We start from the raw sequence: 20948 nt of genomic DNA on the forward strand, positions 1-20948 counted from the left end.
TACTCCTCATAATATGAATTTAGGGAGACCCAGCTCACAAAGGAGAAAATCAACCATAGTGGTCTGGCAACTGAATCAAGAAATGTTCTCAGCTCATAAAAAAGGAAAAAGAATGCACATGTGCAAAAATGTTTGTGGCAGCCCTTTTTGTAGTGTCAAGGAATTGGAAACTGAGTGGATGCCCATCAGTTGGGGAATGGCTAAACAAATTGTGGTATATGAATGTTATGGAATATTATTGTTCTATAAGAAACAACCAGCAGGAAGATTTCAAAGAGGCCTGGAGAGACTTACATGAACTGATGCTGAGTGAAGTGAATAGAACTAGGAGAACATTGTACATGGCAACACAAGATTATACGATGATCAATTTTGATGGACGTGCCTTTTTTCTTTTCTTTTTCTTTTTTTTAATTATCATAGCTTTTTATTTACAAGTTACATGCATGGGTAATTTTTCAGCATTGACAATTGCCAAACCTTTTGTTCCAATTTTTCCCCTCCTTTCCCCCATCCCCTCCTCCCCGATTGCAGGTTGACCAATACATGTTAAATATGTTAAAGTATAAATTAAATACAATATAAGTATACACGGACATGCCTCTTTTCAATAGTAAGGTGATTCGGGTCAATTTGAATGGTCTTGTGATGAAGAAAGCCATCTGCACCTAGAGAGAAGACTCTGGGGACTGAGTATGGATCACAATATAGTATTTCCATTTTGTTGTTTCTGTTTGCTTGCATTTTGTTTTCTTTCCCATTTTTTCCCCTCTTTGATCTGATTTTTCTTGTGCAGCATGATAATTATAGAAATGTGCATAAAAGAACTGCACATATTTAACATATATTGGATTACTTGCCATCTAGGGGCAGGGATGGGGAAGAAGGGAGGGAGAAAAAAATTTGGAAGACAAGGTTTTACAAGGACGAATATTGAAAATTATCTACACATATGTTTAAAAAAAAAGCTTTAATTTAAAAAAAAAGTTCAAAAAAAAGAAAGAAATATTCTCAGCAGAAGAAAATGAAGACTTCTAGCCTGCTTCATTAAATGTCCACCCACCAGGGTTGCATTTCATTTGGCAGGGGCATTCCCTTTCAAAAAATATTTAAGGCTTTCAGGCTCTTCGTGTTTTTGTCTTTGGTTACCAAGAGAAACCACTAATTATCAGTTTGCTGATTGCTGGCTAGCCTAATTAAAAAATTGATTATTAATTACCGGGAAACTGTCTCTCAGAGTTTTGTTCTTTGTTTTTTTGTTTTGGGTTTTTTTGTTGTTGTTGTTGTTTGGTTTGGGTTTTTTGGTCACAGAAGAAAGGAGGGATATGAAAGGAAGGATATGAAAGAAGTGGACAGAAACAAGAAATTTAGCAATTTCTTAGGGGGGGCGGTATATGTGTGTATGTGTGTTGAATAAGAATGAGGAATCAAGAATGACACTGAGATTGTAAGTCTGGGTTGCTATAAAGATGATGATACTCTAGACAAAAATAAGAGCATATAGAAGAGAGGAAGATTTGGGATGAAAAGTAGTGAGTTTTGTTTTGCATATGTTGAATTTGAGATAACTCCAGAATATTTAATTAGAGATCTTCATAAGGTAATGTAATACTGGAGCTCAGGGGAGATAGTAAAACTACTTATAGAGATCTGCTAGTCACCTGTGCAGAGATGAAAATCAAGGGAATTTCCCTACAAGAAAGGTTAAATGACTTGGTCAAGATTACATAGGAAGCAAGAAAACAGGTGAATACCCAGAGAAAGAGCTATGGGAAATGAGTGTAGACCACAACATAGCATTTCCACTCTTTCTGTTATTGTTTGCTTGAATTTTTGTTTTCCTTCTCAGATTTTTTTAATCTTTTTTCTAGATCCGATCTTTTTTGTGTAGCAAGATAATTATATAAATATGTATACATATATTGTATTTAAAATATACTTTAACATATTTAACATGTATTGGACTACCTGCCATCTAGGGGAGGGAGTGGGGGGAAGGAGAGGAAAAGTTGGAACAGAAGGTTTTGCAAGGGTTAATGCTGAAAAATTATCCATGCATGTTTTGTAAATAAAAAGCTATAAAATAAATAAATTACATTTTTCTATGGCACTAATAAAAGGAAATCCTTGTTTAAAAAAAAAAAAAGAAAGAAAATAGGTGAGTAGCATTTCAGGTGCCTGCAATATGGTAGACATTATGCTAAGTGCTAGGAATATAAAGAAAAACAAAAAAAAAAAACTGTTCTCAAGGAGTTTATAGTCAAATGGAAGAGACAAGATATATATGACTGTGTACAAATGAGATATAGAGAATAAATTGGAGATAATGAACAGAGGAAAGAAACTATCATCAAGAAAGATTGGAAAAGGTCTCTTGCAGCAAGTGAGATTTCATCTGAGACTTGAAGGAGGTACAATATTTACTATAAAGGAATATTTACTTCAAAGATATAGCAAGACAAAAAACTGTGTATGTTCTTTGACCTAATGATACTACTATTAGATCTATACTTCAAAGAGATCAAAGAGGAAAAGGACTAACTTATTCAGAAATATTAGAAAAAATTGGAAACGGAGGGAGTACCCGTCCTTCAGAGAATAACTATACATCCTATGGTATATGAAAATGATAGAATAATATTGTGCTATAAAAAAGGAAAGAGATAGTTTCAGAAAAAAAACTCCAGAAGATTTGTATGATCTAGTGAAAATTAAAGTGAGCAGAGGGATGACTAGGTGGCTTTGTGGATAGAGCCTGGCCTGGAATCAGGAAGATTTGAGTTCAAATCTGATCTCAAACCCTTACAAGCTACCCTAGTCACTCCACCCTTTTTGCCTCAGTTTCTTCATCTAGAACAGGAGTTGGAAAAAGAAAAGGCAGACAACTCTATTATCTTTACCAAGAAAATCCCAAATGGGGTCACAAAGAATCAAACTTGACTGAAACAACTGAACAATTACAAAGTGACCAAAACCAGAAGACAATTTACATGACAATATTGTAAAAATACAATTTTGAAAGATTTAGGAACTGATCAACACAATAACTAGCCATAATTCATAGGTTTCACATTGAAATGTGTTATACTCTTCCAGATAGAGACATGATAGATTCAGAATGCAGCTTGAGACTTTTTTTTTTAATGACCAATATGGTGATTTCTTTTGCTTATAACAGATTTTTTTTTTTCCTTCTCAATGGAGATGGAAGACTGCGAGGCAGAATACAGACCTGGAAGGAAGATAACATTTTAAATTTAATTAAATTTTTTAATTTAAAATTCTAAAAGAGTTTTTTGTGATCTTGCAGATAAAAGATAATGATGGAAGCCAAAATAGTGGCGATATGAATAGAAAAGGCATTTGATATGTAAGATCTAAAGACACAAATCAATTAGACTGATTGGACTGAGGAGGTAGAACTGAAAGGATTTGAAGATGAATCAAAGATAGGAAATATGTAATGGCAAAAGAAGTAGATTTAGAATGAGAGATCCTGGATTCAAATTCTGGCTCAGACACTTCTTATATATGCTACTTAATCTATCTGTGCCTCAGTTTTCTCCCATGTAAGATAGTTGGTGGGCAGTTCCAATTGTTCAGTGATGAAAAAAGCCATATACATACACCCATACATACATACACAGAGAGAGAGAGAGGCCTGTGGGAACTGAGTGTGTAACACAATATACCATTTTCACTCTTCCTATTGATGTTTGCTTGCATTTTGTTTTCTTTCTCAGGTTTTTGTCTTTTTTTTATTTCTAGATCCGATTTTTCTTGTGCAGCAAGATAACTGTATAAATATGTATACATGTATTGGATCTAACATATTGTTTAACATTTATTGTAGGGGGTGGGAGGAAGGAGGGAAAAATTTGAAACAAAAAATTTTGCAAGGGTCAATGTTGAAAAATTACCCATGCATATGTTTTGTAAATAAAAAGCTTTAATAAAATTAATTAATTTAAAAAAATGTTTAAAAGATAGTTGGATTAGATCAGTGTTTTCTACCATTTTGATGGAATCAGTTTAAGTTTATAAAGCATATAAATTTATAAACCATATGAATTTATTTTATAAAATATAAATTATATATATATTATATACATATAATATTTATATAATTAATTTAAGTCTAAAGATAAAACAATCACAACATCTTAAGGACACTTTCTCCCCTACTCTACTCCAGTTTCTGGTGGAACAGGTTTGAACTTAGTTTATTTCCTACATATTATTATTGTAATTTATTCCTTCAATCATATCTGCTTCTTTGTAAATCCATCTAGATTTTTGGGGAGTTTTTTGGGCAAAAATCCTGGAGCGGTTTGCCATTTTCTTCTCCATAGATAGGCAGACAGGGATTAAATGATTTATTCAGGGTCACACAGTTAGAAATTGTCTGAGATCAAATTTGAATCCAGAGATCTTCCTGACTTCAGAGCCACTGTTCTATCTTCTGAGCCACCAAGATGCTTCTAGCTCCCTACATAGTATGGGTCTCACCAAGCTCATATCTAGATGCAGCATAACTACCAGATGAACCTATGTCTCTGCTACTACTGAGTTGGGGTCTTAAAGGTCACTCCTTGATACTCAATTGCCTAATTCTGTGCTACCTTTGAAACTATGACTCTGGAATTCCAAGACACCATGAGTGAAGAAATCACCAAGATCTCCCAGAAGCAAAGGAAGCAAAGTGAAAGAACATAGCTGAAGCTGATAGGACTTTTAAATTCTTCCTCAGCCAATCAAAAAACCTCCTCTTTAACACATGGTTAACTGACCAGAAGTAGTTAACAGATTATCTACCCATGTTTCCCTGTCTATCTCTCAAAAACACTTCCCTTATATGTCAACATATTACATATATAGTCTCTGAGGAACAGAATCCCATCATCTGCTACCTAGAGGAACCATCTTAGCAAACTGATGGTCTGTAAGTGTACTAGACCCTCATTATGCAAGATTTCTTAAAAATAACTAAGCATATTCAAATACACTGCTCTCACTAAATTTTTGTTACTACTAAAATTGTATATAATTATTGACAACAGTAAATTATTTTGTGCTGTTAATGAAATATTTTTTCTTTATCTTATTTTATAAATTTTACAATGTATATGGTATATATATGATATTTATAAGTAAGTAACTATGCACATATCATAGCTACATGTTCAATATTTTTTTCTGAAGAGATGTGGGGGAAAAAAGGTTTGGAGACCATTTCAAAATTTTTTCTCAAATATCAGAAATAAAGTATGCTTCCCTTATCCTCTCAGGTAAGAAATCCTTCATTTTTTACTGAGAATATGCTCCCTATTTTCCCTGATTCCCTATATAAAAATCCCTTTAGACTGCTATTCAATCTGAGGAAACTCTTCTTAACAAAGCCAACCACCCTACCCTCTTTACCTATGTTCTTGATCTTTGTCTTTCTTCTCTCCTCCAAGAACTACTTCTCTGTCCCCAGTCTCTCTCTTTGCCTCTCTGTCACCTTTCCCCTTAGTTTTCATATCATAGCCTTCTCCTGGTTCTCCCCAGACCTGTTTGTTTCTTTTTCTTCTTCACTGGCTCATCAACACCTCCCACTTCTACTATCACTTGGTATTCTCCAAGGCTCTATCTTAGACTTGTTTTTCTTCCCTCCTTATAGACCCACTTAAAATTTTCATCAGCTCCCACAGATTCAAGTATGATCTTTATACAGAAGACTTTCAAATATGAAGCTATTTAACATCCAACATTACTGGAGGGATTCTGGTTACAGGAAACAACAAACACAAACAAGGATAACATTACAAATAACCTTTACTCAGAGAAATAACTTGGTGGATGGGAGAGGATAGAAGAAGAGATGAATAGAAGCACTTTAACTTCAGCTTAGTCTCATCTCTTCTCTCTTTGGCCATAAGAAAAGGCATTTTGAGCTTCCAAAGATAAAGAGGAATCTTGATTTGTTTTTGTTGTTGTTGTTGTTAAATTTTTTATTCTATTTTCATTTCTAAATTCTCTCTCGCTCCCACCCAATGAAAAGTCAAGAAATGTAAATATGAAGTTATGCAGAAATTTGTTTCTGTATTATCCATGCTCTTCATCCCCTGCCCCCCCCCCAAAAAAAAAAACAGAAAAGGAAAAGAAGAAAAAAGAAAGAGGGGAAAATATGCTTCAATTGGCACTGAGAGCTCATCAGTTCTCTCTCTAGAAGTAGAAAGTATTTTTCATCATGAATATTTCATAATTGTGATGGGTCATTTTGTTGATCAGAGTTACTAAATCTTTCACAGTTAATTATCTTACAATATATTGCTGTTACTCCTGGTTTTGCTCCTTTCATTTTATATCAATTCATACATATCTTCCTAAGTTTTTTTTCTGAAACTATCCCCTTTATCATTTCATAAAGCACAATAGTATTTCATTACAATATCACTAACCTCAGCTTGTTTAACAATTCCCCAAATGATGGACATATCCCAGTCTTTGACGCCACAAAAAAAAAAAAAAAAAAAAAAGAGAGAGAGAGAGAGCTGCTATGAACATTGGTACATATGGTCCATATGGGTTCTTTTCCTTTTTCTTTGATCTCTTTGGAGTATAGACTTAATAGCAGTATTGCTATGTCAAAGGGAATACACAGTTTAATAGCTTTTTTAACATAGTTCCAAATTGTTTTCCAGAATGAACTAATTCACATTACCATCAACACTGCATTAATGTACTATTTTCCCATATCCCCTCCACATTTATTATTTTTTTTCCTTTATCTTAACTAATTTTATAGGCATGAGGTACTTTAGAGTTTTTTTTTTAATTTGTAGTTCTCTAATTATTATTGATTTAGAGTATTTTTTCATATGACTATTGGTAGCTGTGATTTCTTCTTCTGGAAACTTCCTGTTCATGTTCCTTGACCAATTATCATTTGGGAAATTGTTCTTATGATTTTGAATTTCTCCTCTTTCCGTTGTTGAACTAACATCATCATCCAAGACAGTAGCTTCTGGTGGCAACCAGGAACAAATTGTATGCATACTCTAAAGTTATACTAAAAGATGGCCAAAAACCTGTACCATGCCTAAGAAGAACTTCTTGAGTCCCATAAAGGGGAGAAAAGGACTTTCAGAAACCAGGATCTGTGAGTTACCTCAATGTCACATTTGATCACTGAAACTGAGCCCATTCTCCACTAATGGAAAGTGTGTCATAGACTTTTGGTAGTGTGTTTTGCACCAACTATTCATATTGCACTTCCTTAATAAATTCCACTTTGTAAAAGCTACTTAAGTCTGACCAAATGAATGATTTTTAACTAAAATTCTTGAGGGTAAGTAAGGAGAGAAGAATAGGGAAGCATATTGGCAGAGACACTCCCCAAACCTTCTAGGGTACTTCTAGAGCCTTGAAGAAGCAGAGTATACACATTCTGGGGGCCCAACTTATGAATATGACTAGGATTTGGGAGAGTCTCCCCAAAGCATTTCAAAATATATTTGAAATATTTTTGTTTGTGTTAATGCTCTCTCCCCTCTCTCCCTTTCATATTAGTTGAATATGAACTCCTTGAGGACAAGATCTGTTTTGTTTGTGTCTTTGTATTGCCTGTACCTGTTATAATTCCCTGAACCCAGTAGGTGATTAATAAATTTTGAATTTAATTAAGTCAATACAATCAATACAATGTCATTTGGGAACAGAAAAACTTTACCATCAGTAAAATGCATAATTCATAGGGAGAACAAAGCAAGTATGACTCTCATTTTCCAGCTTCCAAGAATTTCCAGTCAATTTCTTTCAGTGTTCTTCCAACTCTATTTCAGCCCCCCTCCAGACTGTAACAAAAACAATATACCTACTGCCTTTATCATTCTTACCTCTTTTGTCCTCAGTTTTAACAAAATGAAGTCTATATAGCCAAAGTAAAATGCATTCTTGCCATTTTGGGTCCTTGGAAAATTGATCATTGTTAATGACTCATACGTGAGAGATAGGGAACACAGCCTCTCAAATTTAAGCAAAGACAAGGAATGAAGAAAGAGAGCAGTTAAAATCAGAAAATGGAATTAAATCCATCTTGCCAAATAACAACAACAAGACTTTCTAATTAGCTTCCATCAAAGCAATATGTTTTCACTAATGATAAATTTTTGAACATCACAATTTTAATGAGCATAATTGCAGAGAAAATAAGCCATAGGAACTGAAAACTGAAGCAAATTATAAAAATTATGACTTGGCAAGCAACCTGAAATATATAATAATTATTACTGGAATTCCAGCCCTAATGGAAAGAGAATGGGAAGAGATTGAAATGTATAATCTTTCTCTAGTCCAGCCTGTACTCTTCTACCTATTTAATAATCTGGAAGATGCAAGAAAAAAAGTGTAATACAAATTACAGAAAATGGGAAAAGGTATGAAAGGAGAAAATGAATATCATCAATCAGACTTTTCATTATAGGACCATATTCTAGTATGTAAATGTGACCATATGAGCAGCTCTTTCTTTAATGAGAGAATCATTGGCAAACATGCATTTCTTCCCAATTAGCCAGTGGTAGTTCCTAAGATTCCTAAGAGTTTTTATTTATTGAATTCTCCTTAACCTGTTAGTTTGGTGGTTATGTCCATTCCAATACCAACTTCTGCATTCAAGTTACTTGAGGTATCATGAATGAAAATGGCAAGAATGTATGAAGTTCCTTATTTCCTTCATTGGCAGTAATAGTGAAATTCATCATTCAGGTCTCCTGAGTTAATATTTAACTCAACTTCTGAGACAACTCCATTTTGAAAATGAAAAAGGTGACAATTGAATGATTATGAACAATTAAAATATTTGTGTTGTAAAATATCATATAAAGATACATGCAAAAAAACAGACATTTAAATTGATAGTCTTAGAGGTTTTCATGCATTTCAGTTAAATCAGACTCAACAAACATTTATTAAGTACCTTCTATGTACGAGACATCATTCTAGGCTTTAGAAATATTAAAATAAAGACATACACACACACACACACACACACAAAAAAAAATAACCCAAGCCTTCAAGGAGTTCCCACACTCTGCTAGAATAAATAAATTCAGAAACTTTTAACTATTTTTTTTCATGCTTCTTAATTATGGAGTCTTAATAAAGGCATTATCAAAGGACTTAAAGGAAGAGTTATTTCTAGACAACATTGTAATACTCTGTGCTTTATTCACAATATAGACACAATAACCACATATAAATAATAGCTTTTGGGCTTTGGACCAAAATGTACCTCCCATATTTCTCTTCCAAGTGATTGAGAAATAGAGTTTTAAAGGTTTCAGAGACAGTTAATTCATTCAAGAGCATGTTTCCCCAATCCTGACATGAACTCTGTGCCCCAAATGTGTAAAATAAAAGCCATTACAATGGCCATTTAATGTGAATGTGGTCTCATCTAAAGTCCTTTTCTCTATAAATATTTTTTGGCTCAACTCCTACTGTGTTTATTTCAACCCTTTGACTCAATTGAACAACTTCTCTCTTCTAAAGAGTAAATATATTTTTCCATTTTTCTTCATTTTCTAAAGATAATAAGATTAATTTCAGCAAGAAGTGTTAGCATATAGTAGTATGTATGTGAGGTGAGAGGTTGGTAATATAGAAAGGGCAAAATATTTTAAACAGCCTTAATCTGATTTTTAGTTCAACAGGAGGAGTTTAATAACTTGCCCAATGTAACATAGGTAGTAAAGTAAGTTTTATTTAATTACTTCATCTGGAAAATAAGGAGATCAGATTAAATGATCTCTAAGATCTCTTTCAATTTTGAGATTTTATTATCTGTGAAACTGATTAAATTCAGAAAATTAATTTCAGGCTAGCTCTCATAAATCAAAAGCTTATACTTTATTGAAACTACTGAAAGCAAATGCTCAGAATAGTAGAATATATGAGATACAAAGATAAGTTCTGTCATGTATTATAATTGAGCGTTCCTGACAACTTCATAAGTTTTTATTAAATGCCTTTTATGAGAAGTAACACAGAGGCATGTCATGATAATACATATGAGAGATTATAATACACAATTCTTACTCTCAAGGAATTTACAATCTTAAGGGAAAATAAAAAAGTAATTTACTTCTACCCAAGCTTGGGTCAGTTTTATGGGAAAATTGACCTATGTTGTATAAACAAGAGAGACATCATCTAATTGAGAGAATTTGGAGTGTGACTTCAAGGGTTTCAAGAACATTGGAAAGACATTTTGGGGAACACACATGGAAAGGGGGACCTCTAGGGAGGCTGTCTGAGTAAGAGAGAGACTTTTAAATAGTGGACTAGCCCAGCACCATCTTCAGGATTTATCATTCTAGAGATTGCTAAGAGTGGATTTTTTCTCCTTGTTTGAGTTCAGATTTTTTCTTATTCTCTGCTTAGGAGCTCATGTATTCTTGTGTATTTGTTAGCATATCCTAATCTACAAAACTCCAACTTCTATTTGCTGTTTCACTTGGAAACACAGGTTAACTGAATTCATGATTTATGATGTTCATTCATGATACATTCATGTAATAAGCATTTGATAGGAAGGACCTAAACTGCCAAATGAAAGTAAGGACTTTCCTTAATGATCAAGGGAGAATTTTTGCTTCTCGGCTAAAGATATTTGAGGAGTGACAAAGATTCAAGTCTAACTTGTAATCATTCTTGGAAACTGTAGTATGTATGTGCTGTATACTAGTGGTATCAACACAGTTTTTCTCCTACTTTCTAAAAAATAGGCCAGACCTCATTCATACCATCAGAAGACTGTGTCTAAATATTTAGACAGTCTCACACATATAACCATAGACATATAAGCCTTACATATAGATATGAAGCAATTAGATAATCCTATATCAGCTTTTATTATTACGCTATTAAATGACAAAAATAAGCAATGCAAATAGTATGTGCCACAGGACTTCAAAGGCTGGCAAGAATAAATTTGAATTTGTAAAAATTGGGAGGGGGGAGTGGAGAAGAGGAAGAGGATGAGGATATTTTAGGTAATGAAGTGACAATTAAGTGACTTATATAGGTCATCAACATCCCAAAATGAAAGAGTTAATCTTATAGTTAATCTTCAACTTATAACAGATTTAGTATTAATGTAGAATGAGGAAATGTTACATTACACACAAAAGGAACTTACCAAAATATCTGATATTCATAACAAATATTTCTCCTCACTTTGTTCAAAGAAAGAATGCATGTTATTCGCATTTTTTTCCTATTTAATGAAATGAACAGTCACAACTAACAATATGAAAGCAAAATCTATTCCCTATATATGGATAACAAATACTGATGGATTGCATAGAAAAGGGCAGTCAACAGTGTCCTTGAGCTAGGGATTCATATATGGTCAAAAGGACATTTTTATCTGATACACAAACACTGTGGGTCAGTGTCTAGCTTCTATTTTGTTGTGATGGCTATTAATATAGCAAAAATTTCATGGATTTAAAAATGAGATTATGGAATTATCATGTCCAACTTCTCATTTTTATTAATAATAGAAGATTTACAAGGCACTTTACAAATATTTCATGTTATCTTCTTAACAATTCTGGGAGATAGGTGCTATTATTGTTCTCATTTTACAGAAAAGGAAACTGAGGGCAAACAGGGTGAGTGACTTGCCTAGAATGGCACAGTCATTAAGTAGCTGAAGCTACACTTAAATTCAGGTCTTCTAATTCCAACTTCAACTTTATTCCCTTTCCTTTTACATAAGAAAACCAAGTAGTTTAAGAAACTTGTAAAATATCACATAGTAAGTTGTTGTTATTGTTCCAAGAGAACTCATGACATCCTGAGGAGGATATCAACCTGAGCAGAAAATGGATTTAAGTGAATGAGAACTTCAGAAGGTTATCAGCCTCACAACTGTCCTCTAGAATCATTAAAGTCCAGTAATAAGACAAAAATCAAGATGACTGTTGATTGTCCAGGATGCTGCTGGTGATCTTAACCTTTCTATATTAAGGTTTTTTCCAGATCACAGTTTGGATGAGGCCATGATCATCAATGACTACAAAACTAGCAATCTGGAGAGGAAGACCCTTAGAGTGCTTAGCTAGAACAGAAAAAAAAAAAAAAAAAAATTGCTATTAACTCTCATTCTAAGCCATCAAATGCTAAATAATAAGACTTGAGTTGGGGGTCATTATTAGCCATTCAAAGAGACCCTGAGTAATTGGCTTTACAGATTAGTCAAGTAGCTCCATTTGAAAGACAATGGACTTGTTTAAAGTCTGTTTTTTCAGAGCTATATTTCAAGAAATTACAAATTAAACCTGTACTGGACAAAAAGTAAATTGCCCTAGTTTTGTTTTGTTTAAGAAAATAATAATAAATCGAATTTAAAAAAAAAGTCTAGACTCTAAACTCCAAAATGTCTTACAAAATATAAGTGATCAGAAATTATATTTCTATGGTCAGAGTACCCACATGAAAGGAGTGATTTCATTTGATGAGAGAAGAAGAAAAGGAAGAGAAGGAAAAATAATAGTATTCCCCAGTTTCCACTTGAATTGACAAGTTGGGTCCCCAAAAGACAGCTACTACTGATGTGATGGTAATCTCAGAAATATTCTTTGAAGGGGAATGATATGATTACAATCAGGAATACTGTACCATTTTTTCCAAGTTGTCTTGATCGTTTAGATTGTCTTAAGTGTATACTTTTTGATTCCAAGATGTCTGGTCTTAGGAGTATTGTATCTTCCATTAGATTATTTTTGGGTTATGATTTTATGACTAGGATACTGATTTCAAAAATGAATGACTAAGTTGACTCTAATGCTGGCTCTGGTGGGAAGATGCCTAATCCTAACTCCTACTAACCTATAAGCCATAAAACTGGAATATCAGAATATCTTGGAACTGCTCCATTAGCATATCAGTATCACTAACTAGCAGAGGCTTTTTATGAAATTGAGTACAAGCCATAAAAATTAGTATCATAAAACTAATAACCTAACCTCCTCACCCCCCAAAAATCCCTTTACCTCTGTAAATACACTGTTTGTTCCCTCCTACTTTACTAACTTCTCTTTTAGATCTTAGCCTGCTAATCAGTGGCTTAATAATAACATCTTTGGCTCTTTATTTGGAGAGGGTCTTTTGAGACACCTCACAAAATTGAACTCTCAGTATATTTTGGAATTCAGCTTCCAAATCCCATCACTATATCACTCAAATAATATGGTAAAGTTGGTTAATACAAAAATAGTTCCCCTAAAACCTGGTTCACTCCTTCTTACAAATAGATACAACATTTATGAGAAGGGTAAATTTAAACTTCAATTAGAATAATAAATTATATTAAATTATAATAATGATAAATCAGAGAAATGCAAATTAAGACAACTCTGAGATACCACTACACACCTCTCAGATTGGCTAAATGACAGGAAAAAATAATGATGAATGTTGGAGGGGATGCGGGAAAACTGGGACACTGATGCATTGCTGGTGGAGTTGTGAACGAATCCAACCATTCTGGAGAGCAATCTGCAATTATACCCAAAAAAGTTATCAAACTGTGCATACCCTTTGATCCAGCAGTGCTACTACTGGGCTTATACCCCAAAGAGATACCAAAGAAGGGAAAGGGACCTGCATGTGCAAAAATGTTTGTGGCAGCCCTCTTTGTAGTGGCTAGAAACTGGAAAATGAATGGATGCCCATCAATTGGAGAATGGTTGGGTAAATTGTGGTATATGAATGTTATGGATATTATTGTTCTGTAAGAAATGACCAGCAGGATGAATACAGAGAGGCTTGGAGAGACCTACATGAACTGATGCTAAGTGAAATGAGCAGAACTAGGAGATCATAATATACTTCAACAATGACACCGTATGAGGATGTATTCTGATGCAAGTGGATTTCTTCAACAAAGAGAAGATCTAATTCAGTTTCAATTGATCAATAATGGATAAAAGCAGCTACACCCAAAGAAAAAACACTGGGAAACGAATGTAAACTGTTTGCATTTTTGTTTTTCTTCCCAGGTTATTTTTACCTTCTGAATCCAATTCTTCCTGTGCAACAAGGGAACTGCTCAGTTCTGCACACATATATTGTATCTAGGATATACTGCAATTTATTTAACATGTATAGGACTGCTTGCCATCTGGGGGAGAGGGTGGAGGGAGGGAGGGGAAAAGTCAGAACAGAAGTGAGTGCAAGGGATAATGTTGTAAAAAATTACCCAGGCATGGGTTCTGTCAATAAAAAGTTATAATTATTTTTAAAAATTATAATAATAGTGAGGCAAATATATGAGTAATAGTGTGTGATAATAGCAGAGTCAGATCCTCTGATTCTAAATTCTTTGTTTTTTTCTTTTATACCACAATGACTTCATTAGTCACATCCATTACACATCCATAAAAACCAAAAGTCCCCATAAAAGATTAAAAGTCTCACAAATTGAGAGGCTGGAGCACTGAAGCTGCACTCTGTAACTAACTTGAGGGCCTTCCAGAATACATTGACATTCTTAGCAAACACTTAAAGATCAAATTGAGAATACCATGCCATCAGCACTCCCAGCTATTCAGGACTGTGGTACTAGGGATGGACAAGGGGAAAAGAATTAAAGTGTTAAACAATTCAACAACTCAGTAATCCAATCAACTACTATCCAATAAGCTAAGTTAATACACATAAACATTTTACTCACTTCTCCCTTGTAGCTGTATTTGCCCTTTAGAATCTTCCTATAAAGTCTCATGTGGTTTTCATCTTCAAATGGCAGGGAGCCACTCAGTAAAATATATGTTATTACTCCAAGGGCCCACATATCCACTGCATTTGTGTAGGGTTTTCTGGACAGAATTTCTGGTGCTATGTATTCCGGTGTCCCACAGATAGTATTCATAGACCAATCACCATTTTTGTTACCAGAGGCTGCCAGCCCAAAATCTGTGATTAAGATTTTTGACTCAGCCCCTGGGTGATAGTACAAAAGATTTTCAGGCTTCAGGTCCCTGTGAGTTATTTGCAAACTGTGCAGATACCTTACTCCATCAACAACCATCTTGAGGATTATAATGGCATCTCTCTCTGTGAATGTTCCCTGAGAAATAATTCGATCAAAGAGTTCTCCACCTGTAGCCAGTTCCATCACTATGTAAACTCGATCCTGGGCTTCAAAGACCTCTATGAGCTGGACAATATTGCAGTGACTGACTCGCCGGAGTACATTCAGTTCTGATTCACATGCTTCTCTGCCTTCTTTCACTCTGGTTTCCACCATTTTTATGGCAAAGGGTTTCTTTGTGAATTTCTGCTCCACTCTCACAACCTTGCTGAAACTGCCTCTTCCAATAAGAGCCTGGATATCATATCTAATGAAAAACAAATAGACTTGTCATCCTCTAACATATTTAACTCTACAAAATGGAAATTAAATTTTTAATTAGTTTATTTTCTCTAGCAATTTGAGATTTACGAAATATTTTTCACTCAACTCTGTGAAGTAGATATGTTGTTATTGTTACATTCATTTTACAGATGAAGAAAATGAGATTCAGAGAAGCAAATTGTTTGCATAGATGATAGCCAGAATTTTAACCCAAAGTTTCAAAATCATTGCTAAAACCTAAACCTGATATTGACCATACTGTCAAACTCAGTTGATGTGCTATTTGCCATTGTTTTTTGCCATTTTTTAATTTTTAAAATGCACAGAAAAAAGTACAAGAAAAAACCGCAATCAGAACAGCTTTGAAAATTAATCTTGAATGTAATTTTAGTAAGTCATTTATTAGTGACTTACTATATCCCAATCACTGTGCTAAGTGCTGAGGTACAAATTGAGGCAATAATACAATCTCTATCCTAAAGGAGATCACATTCTAAATAGAGGGGTGGAGAGAGAAGGAGCAACATGCAAATAACTACATATATAGAAGACAGATAAAATATAAATGGAAGGTTATTTCAAAGAGAAGGTACAACCAATAGAAGGGGGAAGAGAGGAGATCAAGAAAGGTCTCCTATAAAAGGTAGGGTTTGGTCTGAGCTTTGAAAGGAAGTCAGGGAAGCTAGGAATCAGAGATGAGGAGGGAAAGCATTCTAGGAAGGGGGATGGCAGTAAAAAGGTATAGAGTATCTTGTGCTAGAAAAAGCAAAATCAATGCTGCTGAATCCTAGAGTATTTGAAGGGAAGTAAAGTATAAAAAGACTAACAAGGTAGGAAGGGGTCAGGTTGTGAAGGAGTTTAAAAGTCAAACAGAGGATTTTATATTTGCTCCTGAAAGCACTAGGGAGCCACTCAAATTTATTAAGTAAAAGAGAGCCGTGTTCACTTCTGTATTTTAGGAAGATCATTTTGACAGCTCTCTAGAGGATGGATTTAAGCAGGGAGAAACTTATAGCAGGGATTCCACCCTGCAGGCTATTTCAAGAGCTTAAGGTAACATTACAAAGGTAAATATTGACAGGACTGGTCAATATATTGAATAGGGGGAGATGAGAGCAAATGGTAAGCCAAGGATGATATTGAGCTTATGAACTGAGAGGAATGGTGGTACCCTTCACAGTAATAGGGAACTTGGGATTAAGGGAGAGTTTGAAAGGAAAATTAATAAATTCTGTTTGGAACATGTTAAGTCTGAGATACCTAATAGTTTGAGATTCGAAAGTGGAGGGCAAGAAAAAAGTTTGGATTGAACAAACAGAGCTAAAAATTATCTATATAAAGATAATTGAATCCATGGAAGTCACAATTGAACCTATTATAATAAAAAAATATAAAATCTTTTTCTGTTCTACTTTGTATAAGGAAATTCTCACTTTTATTTTGCTTAAGTTCAAAACAAAAATAAATGAAAAAAATGTGTCTAGAAGTATAATTATTTATTTTTAATGGAAGAGAAAGAGGATATCAGACAAGAGGGTTGCAGACTATCGTATATAGTATATAGCTTCTGTTATTAATAATTAACTTTGCTCTCAAGGTAAGCTCCATGAGGGCTGGAACTATCTCACTTTAGTCTTTATAGCCCCTCACTAATTAGCACAGTGCCAGACACATAGTGGACACTTAATAAATTTGTGTTGTTATTATAAGTCTCTTGAGAACAAGAATTACATATCTTTGCTTCTCTTCTATAGTTACCAGCATATAGCAATTACTCAATAAATAGTTTTAAAATGACTCAAGGAAAGAAGAAAATTGAGCTATGGCAACAAGCCTCAGGTGCATTCTTTAGGACTCAGAAGCTATCTCCCTATCAAACAGTAAAGACTGAAAGTATTAACTTTTCACAAGCTCCTGACAACTCCTTAGGTGAGGAAAAGAAAATCTCCAACACCCCATTTGAGAAAATTCATTGAAGAAAAAGTGTTGCTGACACTTGCTATTTCTAAGCAGTAAACACAAGTTTTAAGAGAATGTAAAATCATTATCAATAATATATGGGCTACTTTCTCGAAGAGAAAGCAACCCAACCAGGTAAAACATCAACTGAAAACAGTTCAAGAATTCCTCTCCTGACCTGGATTTATTGTGCAGCCTTGCGAAATTAAACATGGAGAAAGGAAATGCTAGGTTCAGAATCTTAAAACCTACTTCACTGTTCTTTTTCACTACAGTAAACGGTGTCACAAAAAGAAAAACGACACACACACACATACATGACATGGAAGGAAGGAAGGAAGAAAGAAAGAAAGAAAGGAAAGAAAGAAGGGAAGGAGGGAGGGAGGGAGGAACATGCAAACCAATAAATAACAAAAAAACTTATGTAATATTTTACATCATACTGAAGATTACTATTTTAATTTCAATGTACTTTTAAAATGAGAGGGGGAGATTCCCTCATTTTTATCATCTCTTTCCCAATTTATTTCCTTATTTTATACTGCTTAGAGTAAAAAAAATAATGACATTTCTACTGACTTAATGAAAACATCTTTGTTCTAGGAAATGCTTTTTAATTTTCTGGTCAATTAGTTTATCAAACTAGGTAGCAATTTAGCCATCTTCAAAAGATTCTTTCTCCTCTTCCTTTTCTGATTATTTATTCTCGTTATTCATTGTGTTCTCTGAACACAATCACAGGCGGTTTCATTTCTAGCACTTTGTGGACTAAGAAGACATATCAAATACATGTTTTACCTTCATGCTCAAGTAGATGAAAGCATTTTGCAAACACTAATTTATTGCATTCCCCCTTGAACTGAAAGACAGAGTCATTTGCTCACTAAATTAATCATCAGTTATCAGACAATAGCATTTTTGAGGGTCCAATCTCATTTGTTAAAATAAAGAATCCTTTAGTCAATAAAGATAAAATGCATTTATTCAGCAAGTATTTTAACAAGAATGTCATTGGCATTCAAAGAAAGGGCAAAGTTTTTTTTAAAAGTCTAGCTTTAAAATGGTTGAAATGAAATTGGTTCAAGAGGAATGACAAATGTTCAGAAGCAATATGCCTGATCTTACTATATTATAAAACTTAATTTTACTATTTCCCTGGATCCTGATTTGCCTTAATAGATGATAGAATCATACATTTAGGGTTGGAACCTTAGAGACGAGCTAATAATAGCTAGCCTTTATCTAAAGCTTTAAATTTTGCAAAGTATATGTGTTATCTTAGTTGATTCTCAAAACAAATCTGCCTGGAAATATAATTATTATACATTTCCTCCTTCCCCCCCCCTTCCTTTCTTGCCTCCTCCTCCCCTCCCTTTCCTCTTCCTCCCCTCCCCTGTTTTTTTTTTTTTTTTTTTTTTTTTAAATAGATGAGAAAACTGAGGATCAGGGAGATGGAGAAAAGAGATTTAAATCTAGGTACCCTGACTCCAAATTGTCACACACACGCACACATACACACATACATTTCACTAAGTGGCCTAGCTTCTGGGGATGAGCTTCTACTAACTGAACTGTTCTGTTCTTTGGATAATAGTCTATCACTAGGCACAAAATTTTGAACCTGGTAAAATCTGCCAGAGTTCATATTTGGGTGCCATGACTTTAAAGAGCGCAGGATCATTTCCACAATATTAGGTGTATGTGGATGGGGGAAGGAAAAGGAGGTGATAGGCACTTTATTAGAAATACAAAGCCTGAATGATTGCGGGGGGAAGGTGGTAAGTATTTTTCAGTGGTCTCTGCTTTTTTTCCCCTACTTCTAAGCAGAACAAAATTAAGGCTGTGGCTCCTCTACAACAAAGGCAATCAATAATGCAATTTTCCAACTTGAAAATGTAGTAGATTTTAGACCCAGTTCAAGTTAACTACATGCTATAAATTTGGATTTTCTGAACCTAAAGTTAAAGGTGATACACAGCATATAGAATAAGTAGTATTATAATAGAAACACCATAAGGAAATGAATATGGCTAGTTAGGACTTTAGAACATTACTGAAAGTATAGGAACCCCAAAGAAACTCAAATGAGATAAAATAGGCAAAGTACGTTGGAGAAAGGGAAGAAAAGAAACATTTTTATAGCACCTACTATTAGGAACTATGCTAACTTCTTTACATATCTCATTTGATCCTCACAAAAATTCAGTGATGTAGGTGCTATTATTATCCATATTTTACAGTGGAGGAAACTGAAGTAGAAATTGTTGTTACTTGCCCAGGATCCCCTCACTAGTGTCTGAGGAACTCAGATCTTTCTGACTATAGGTCCAGCACTTTATAATGCCATCTGCACTTAAATTTTAAAGTGATATTTAAATGTTTCAGGAGGAGGAGAATGGAATGGAGTTCAAATTTTCTATGACATAATGAAAAGATGTCTGAACTAAAAATAAGGCAGGTTCTACCCCACATTAACTGGACTCTCTGACCAAATCATTTAATCATTTTGCCTGTTTCCTCAGCTGTAGAAAGAAGAAATTGGACTAGATGTAGGACTTGGACTTAATGAACCCTAATTTACCCTCTAAACTTTAAACTCCTCTGACCCTATTCCCTATAGAATCCTTTTTGGTTCAAAGGTTCTATAGCTTATTCTTTGATCTACTCCAGATAGAATGGGAGGTCTTGGGTTAGTTAAATACAGGGAACTGATGATAAGTGGAGAGATGCAGGTTACATTGTACTTAATCTCTTAGTCTTTCAGCCAAATCCCAAAAGACCTCCAATCCCCCGGAGTTGTGACCTTAGTTTCTTCACTCGTAAAACAAAAGGATTATGCAAGACAATTTCAAAGCTCTTTGGTTTTAAATTCACTATTTTATATTTTCTAAAGTGCTCTAGTTTCCTAAAGTACTTCTTTTTTCAGAGAACTTTTAACATCTGCTAGCCACCTCTCCATCCCTGCCGAGAAGAGATGACCCTCTGCCCATCACACCGTGCCCCCCAAAGCTCAGGGGATCTCGGGAGGCGCTTTACCTGGCTGTGACCCGCGGGTCGAACTTGGCCCGGTATCTGGCCACCTGCATTTTCTGAGCTGCCTCTGCTGCCGCTTCACGAGTTCCCCGATGTCCCACATGCCCAGCTTCCCCCTGCCCCATCTGCAGCGGACCACAGCTTCCTCCCCCTACTCCTTTTCCCCAGCTCAGGTGAAGGGAAGACCCCGGCAGCTCCGGGATGACTTTGCTACTGGTCCCACAGCCCATAGTCGATATGCAGGGGCAGAGCCCCTCCCGGAGTAGCAATTAAGCAGGGGACAGACGGGACTGACACTTCTGAGATACTTGTGAGGTTTCCTAGGGAAACCGCCCATTTATCCGTTCAGGGGACCAAATGCCTTTCTCTTCCATTTTACAACTGGGAGTGGGGGGCGGGCACAGGAGGAAGAACTGTGTCACTGCTCAGGTCCTAGAGCTAGTGATTAGCTGCTGCCCCTCTTCCCCTCCCCCTACACCCCCACCTGAATCGAGCCTGAACAAGGTCAGAGACAACTTTGGCACTTACAAATCCAAGATTTTGT

General features: G+C 34.9%; 1 protein-coding gene across 1 annotated transcript in view; it reads right to left on the reverse strand.

Annotated features, from left to right (window-relative positions):
- The window catches only part of PSKH2 (protein serine kinase H2), a 31927-nt gene extending 11293 nt beyond the window's left edge, over positions 1–20634 (reverse strand). The window contains exons 1-2 of the mRNA XM_012551303.2: positions 20408–20634; positions 14729–15395 (exon numbers count right to left, since the gene is read on the reverse strand). Coding sequence (XP_012406757.1) covers positions 14729–15395; positions 20408–20634 — 894 coding nt within the window. The remainder of the gene's footprint in view (positions 1–14728; positions 15396–20407) is intronic.
- Between the last annotated feature and the right edge of the window lie 314 nt (positions 20635–20948).

This window comes from Sarcophilus harrisii, chromosome 1 (assembly GCF_902635505.1).
Source record: "Sarcophilus harrisii chromosome 1, mSarHar1.11, whole genome shotgun sequence".
In the NCBI taxonomy this organism is placed as follows: Eukaryota; Metazoa; Chordata; class Mammalia; order Dasyuromorphia; family Dasyuridae; genus Sarcophilus; species Sarcophilus harrisii.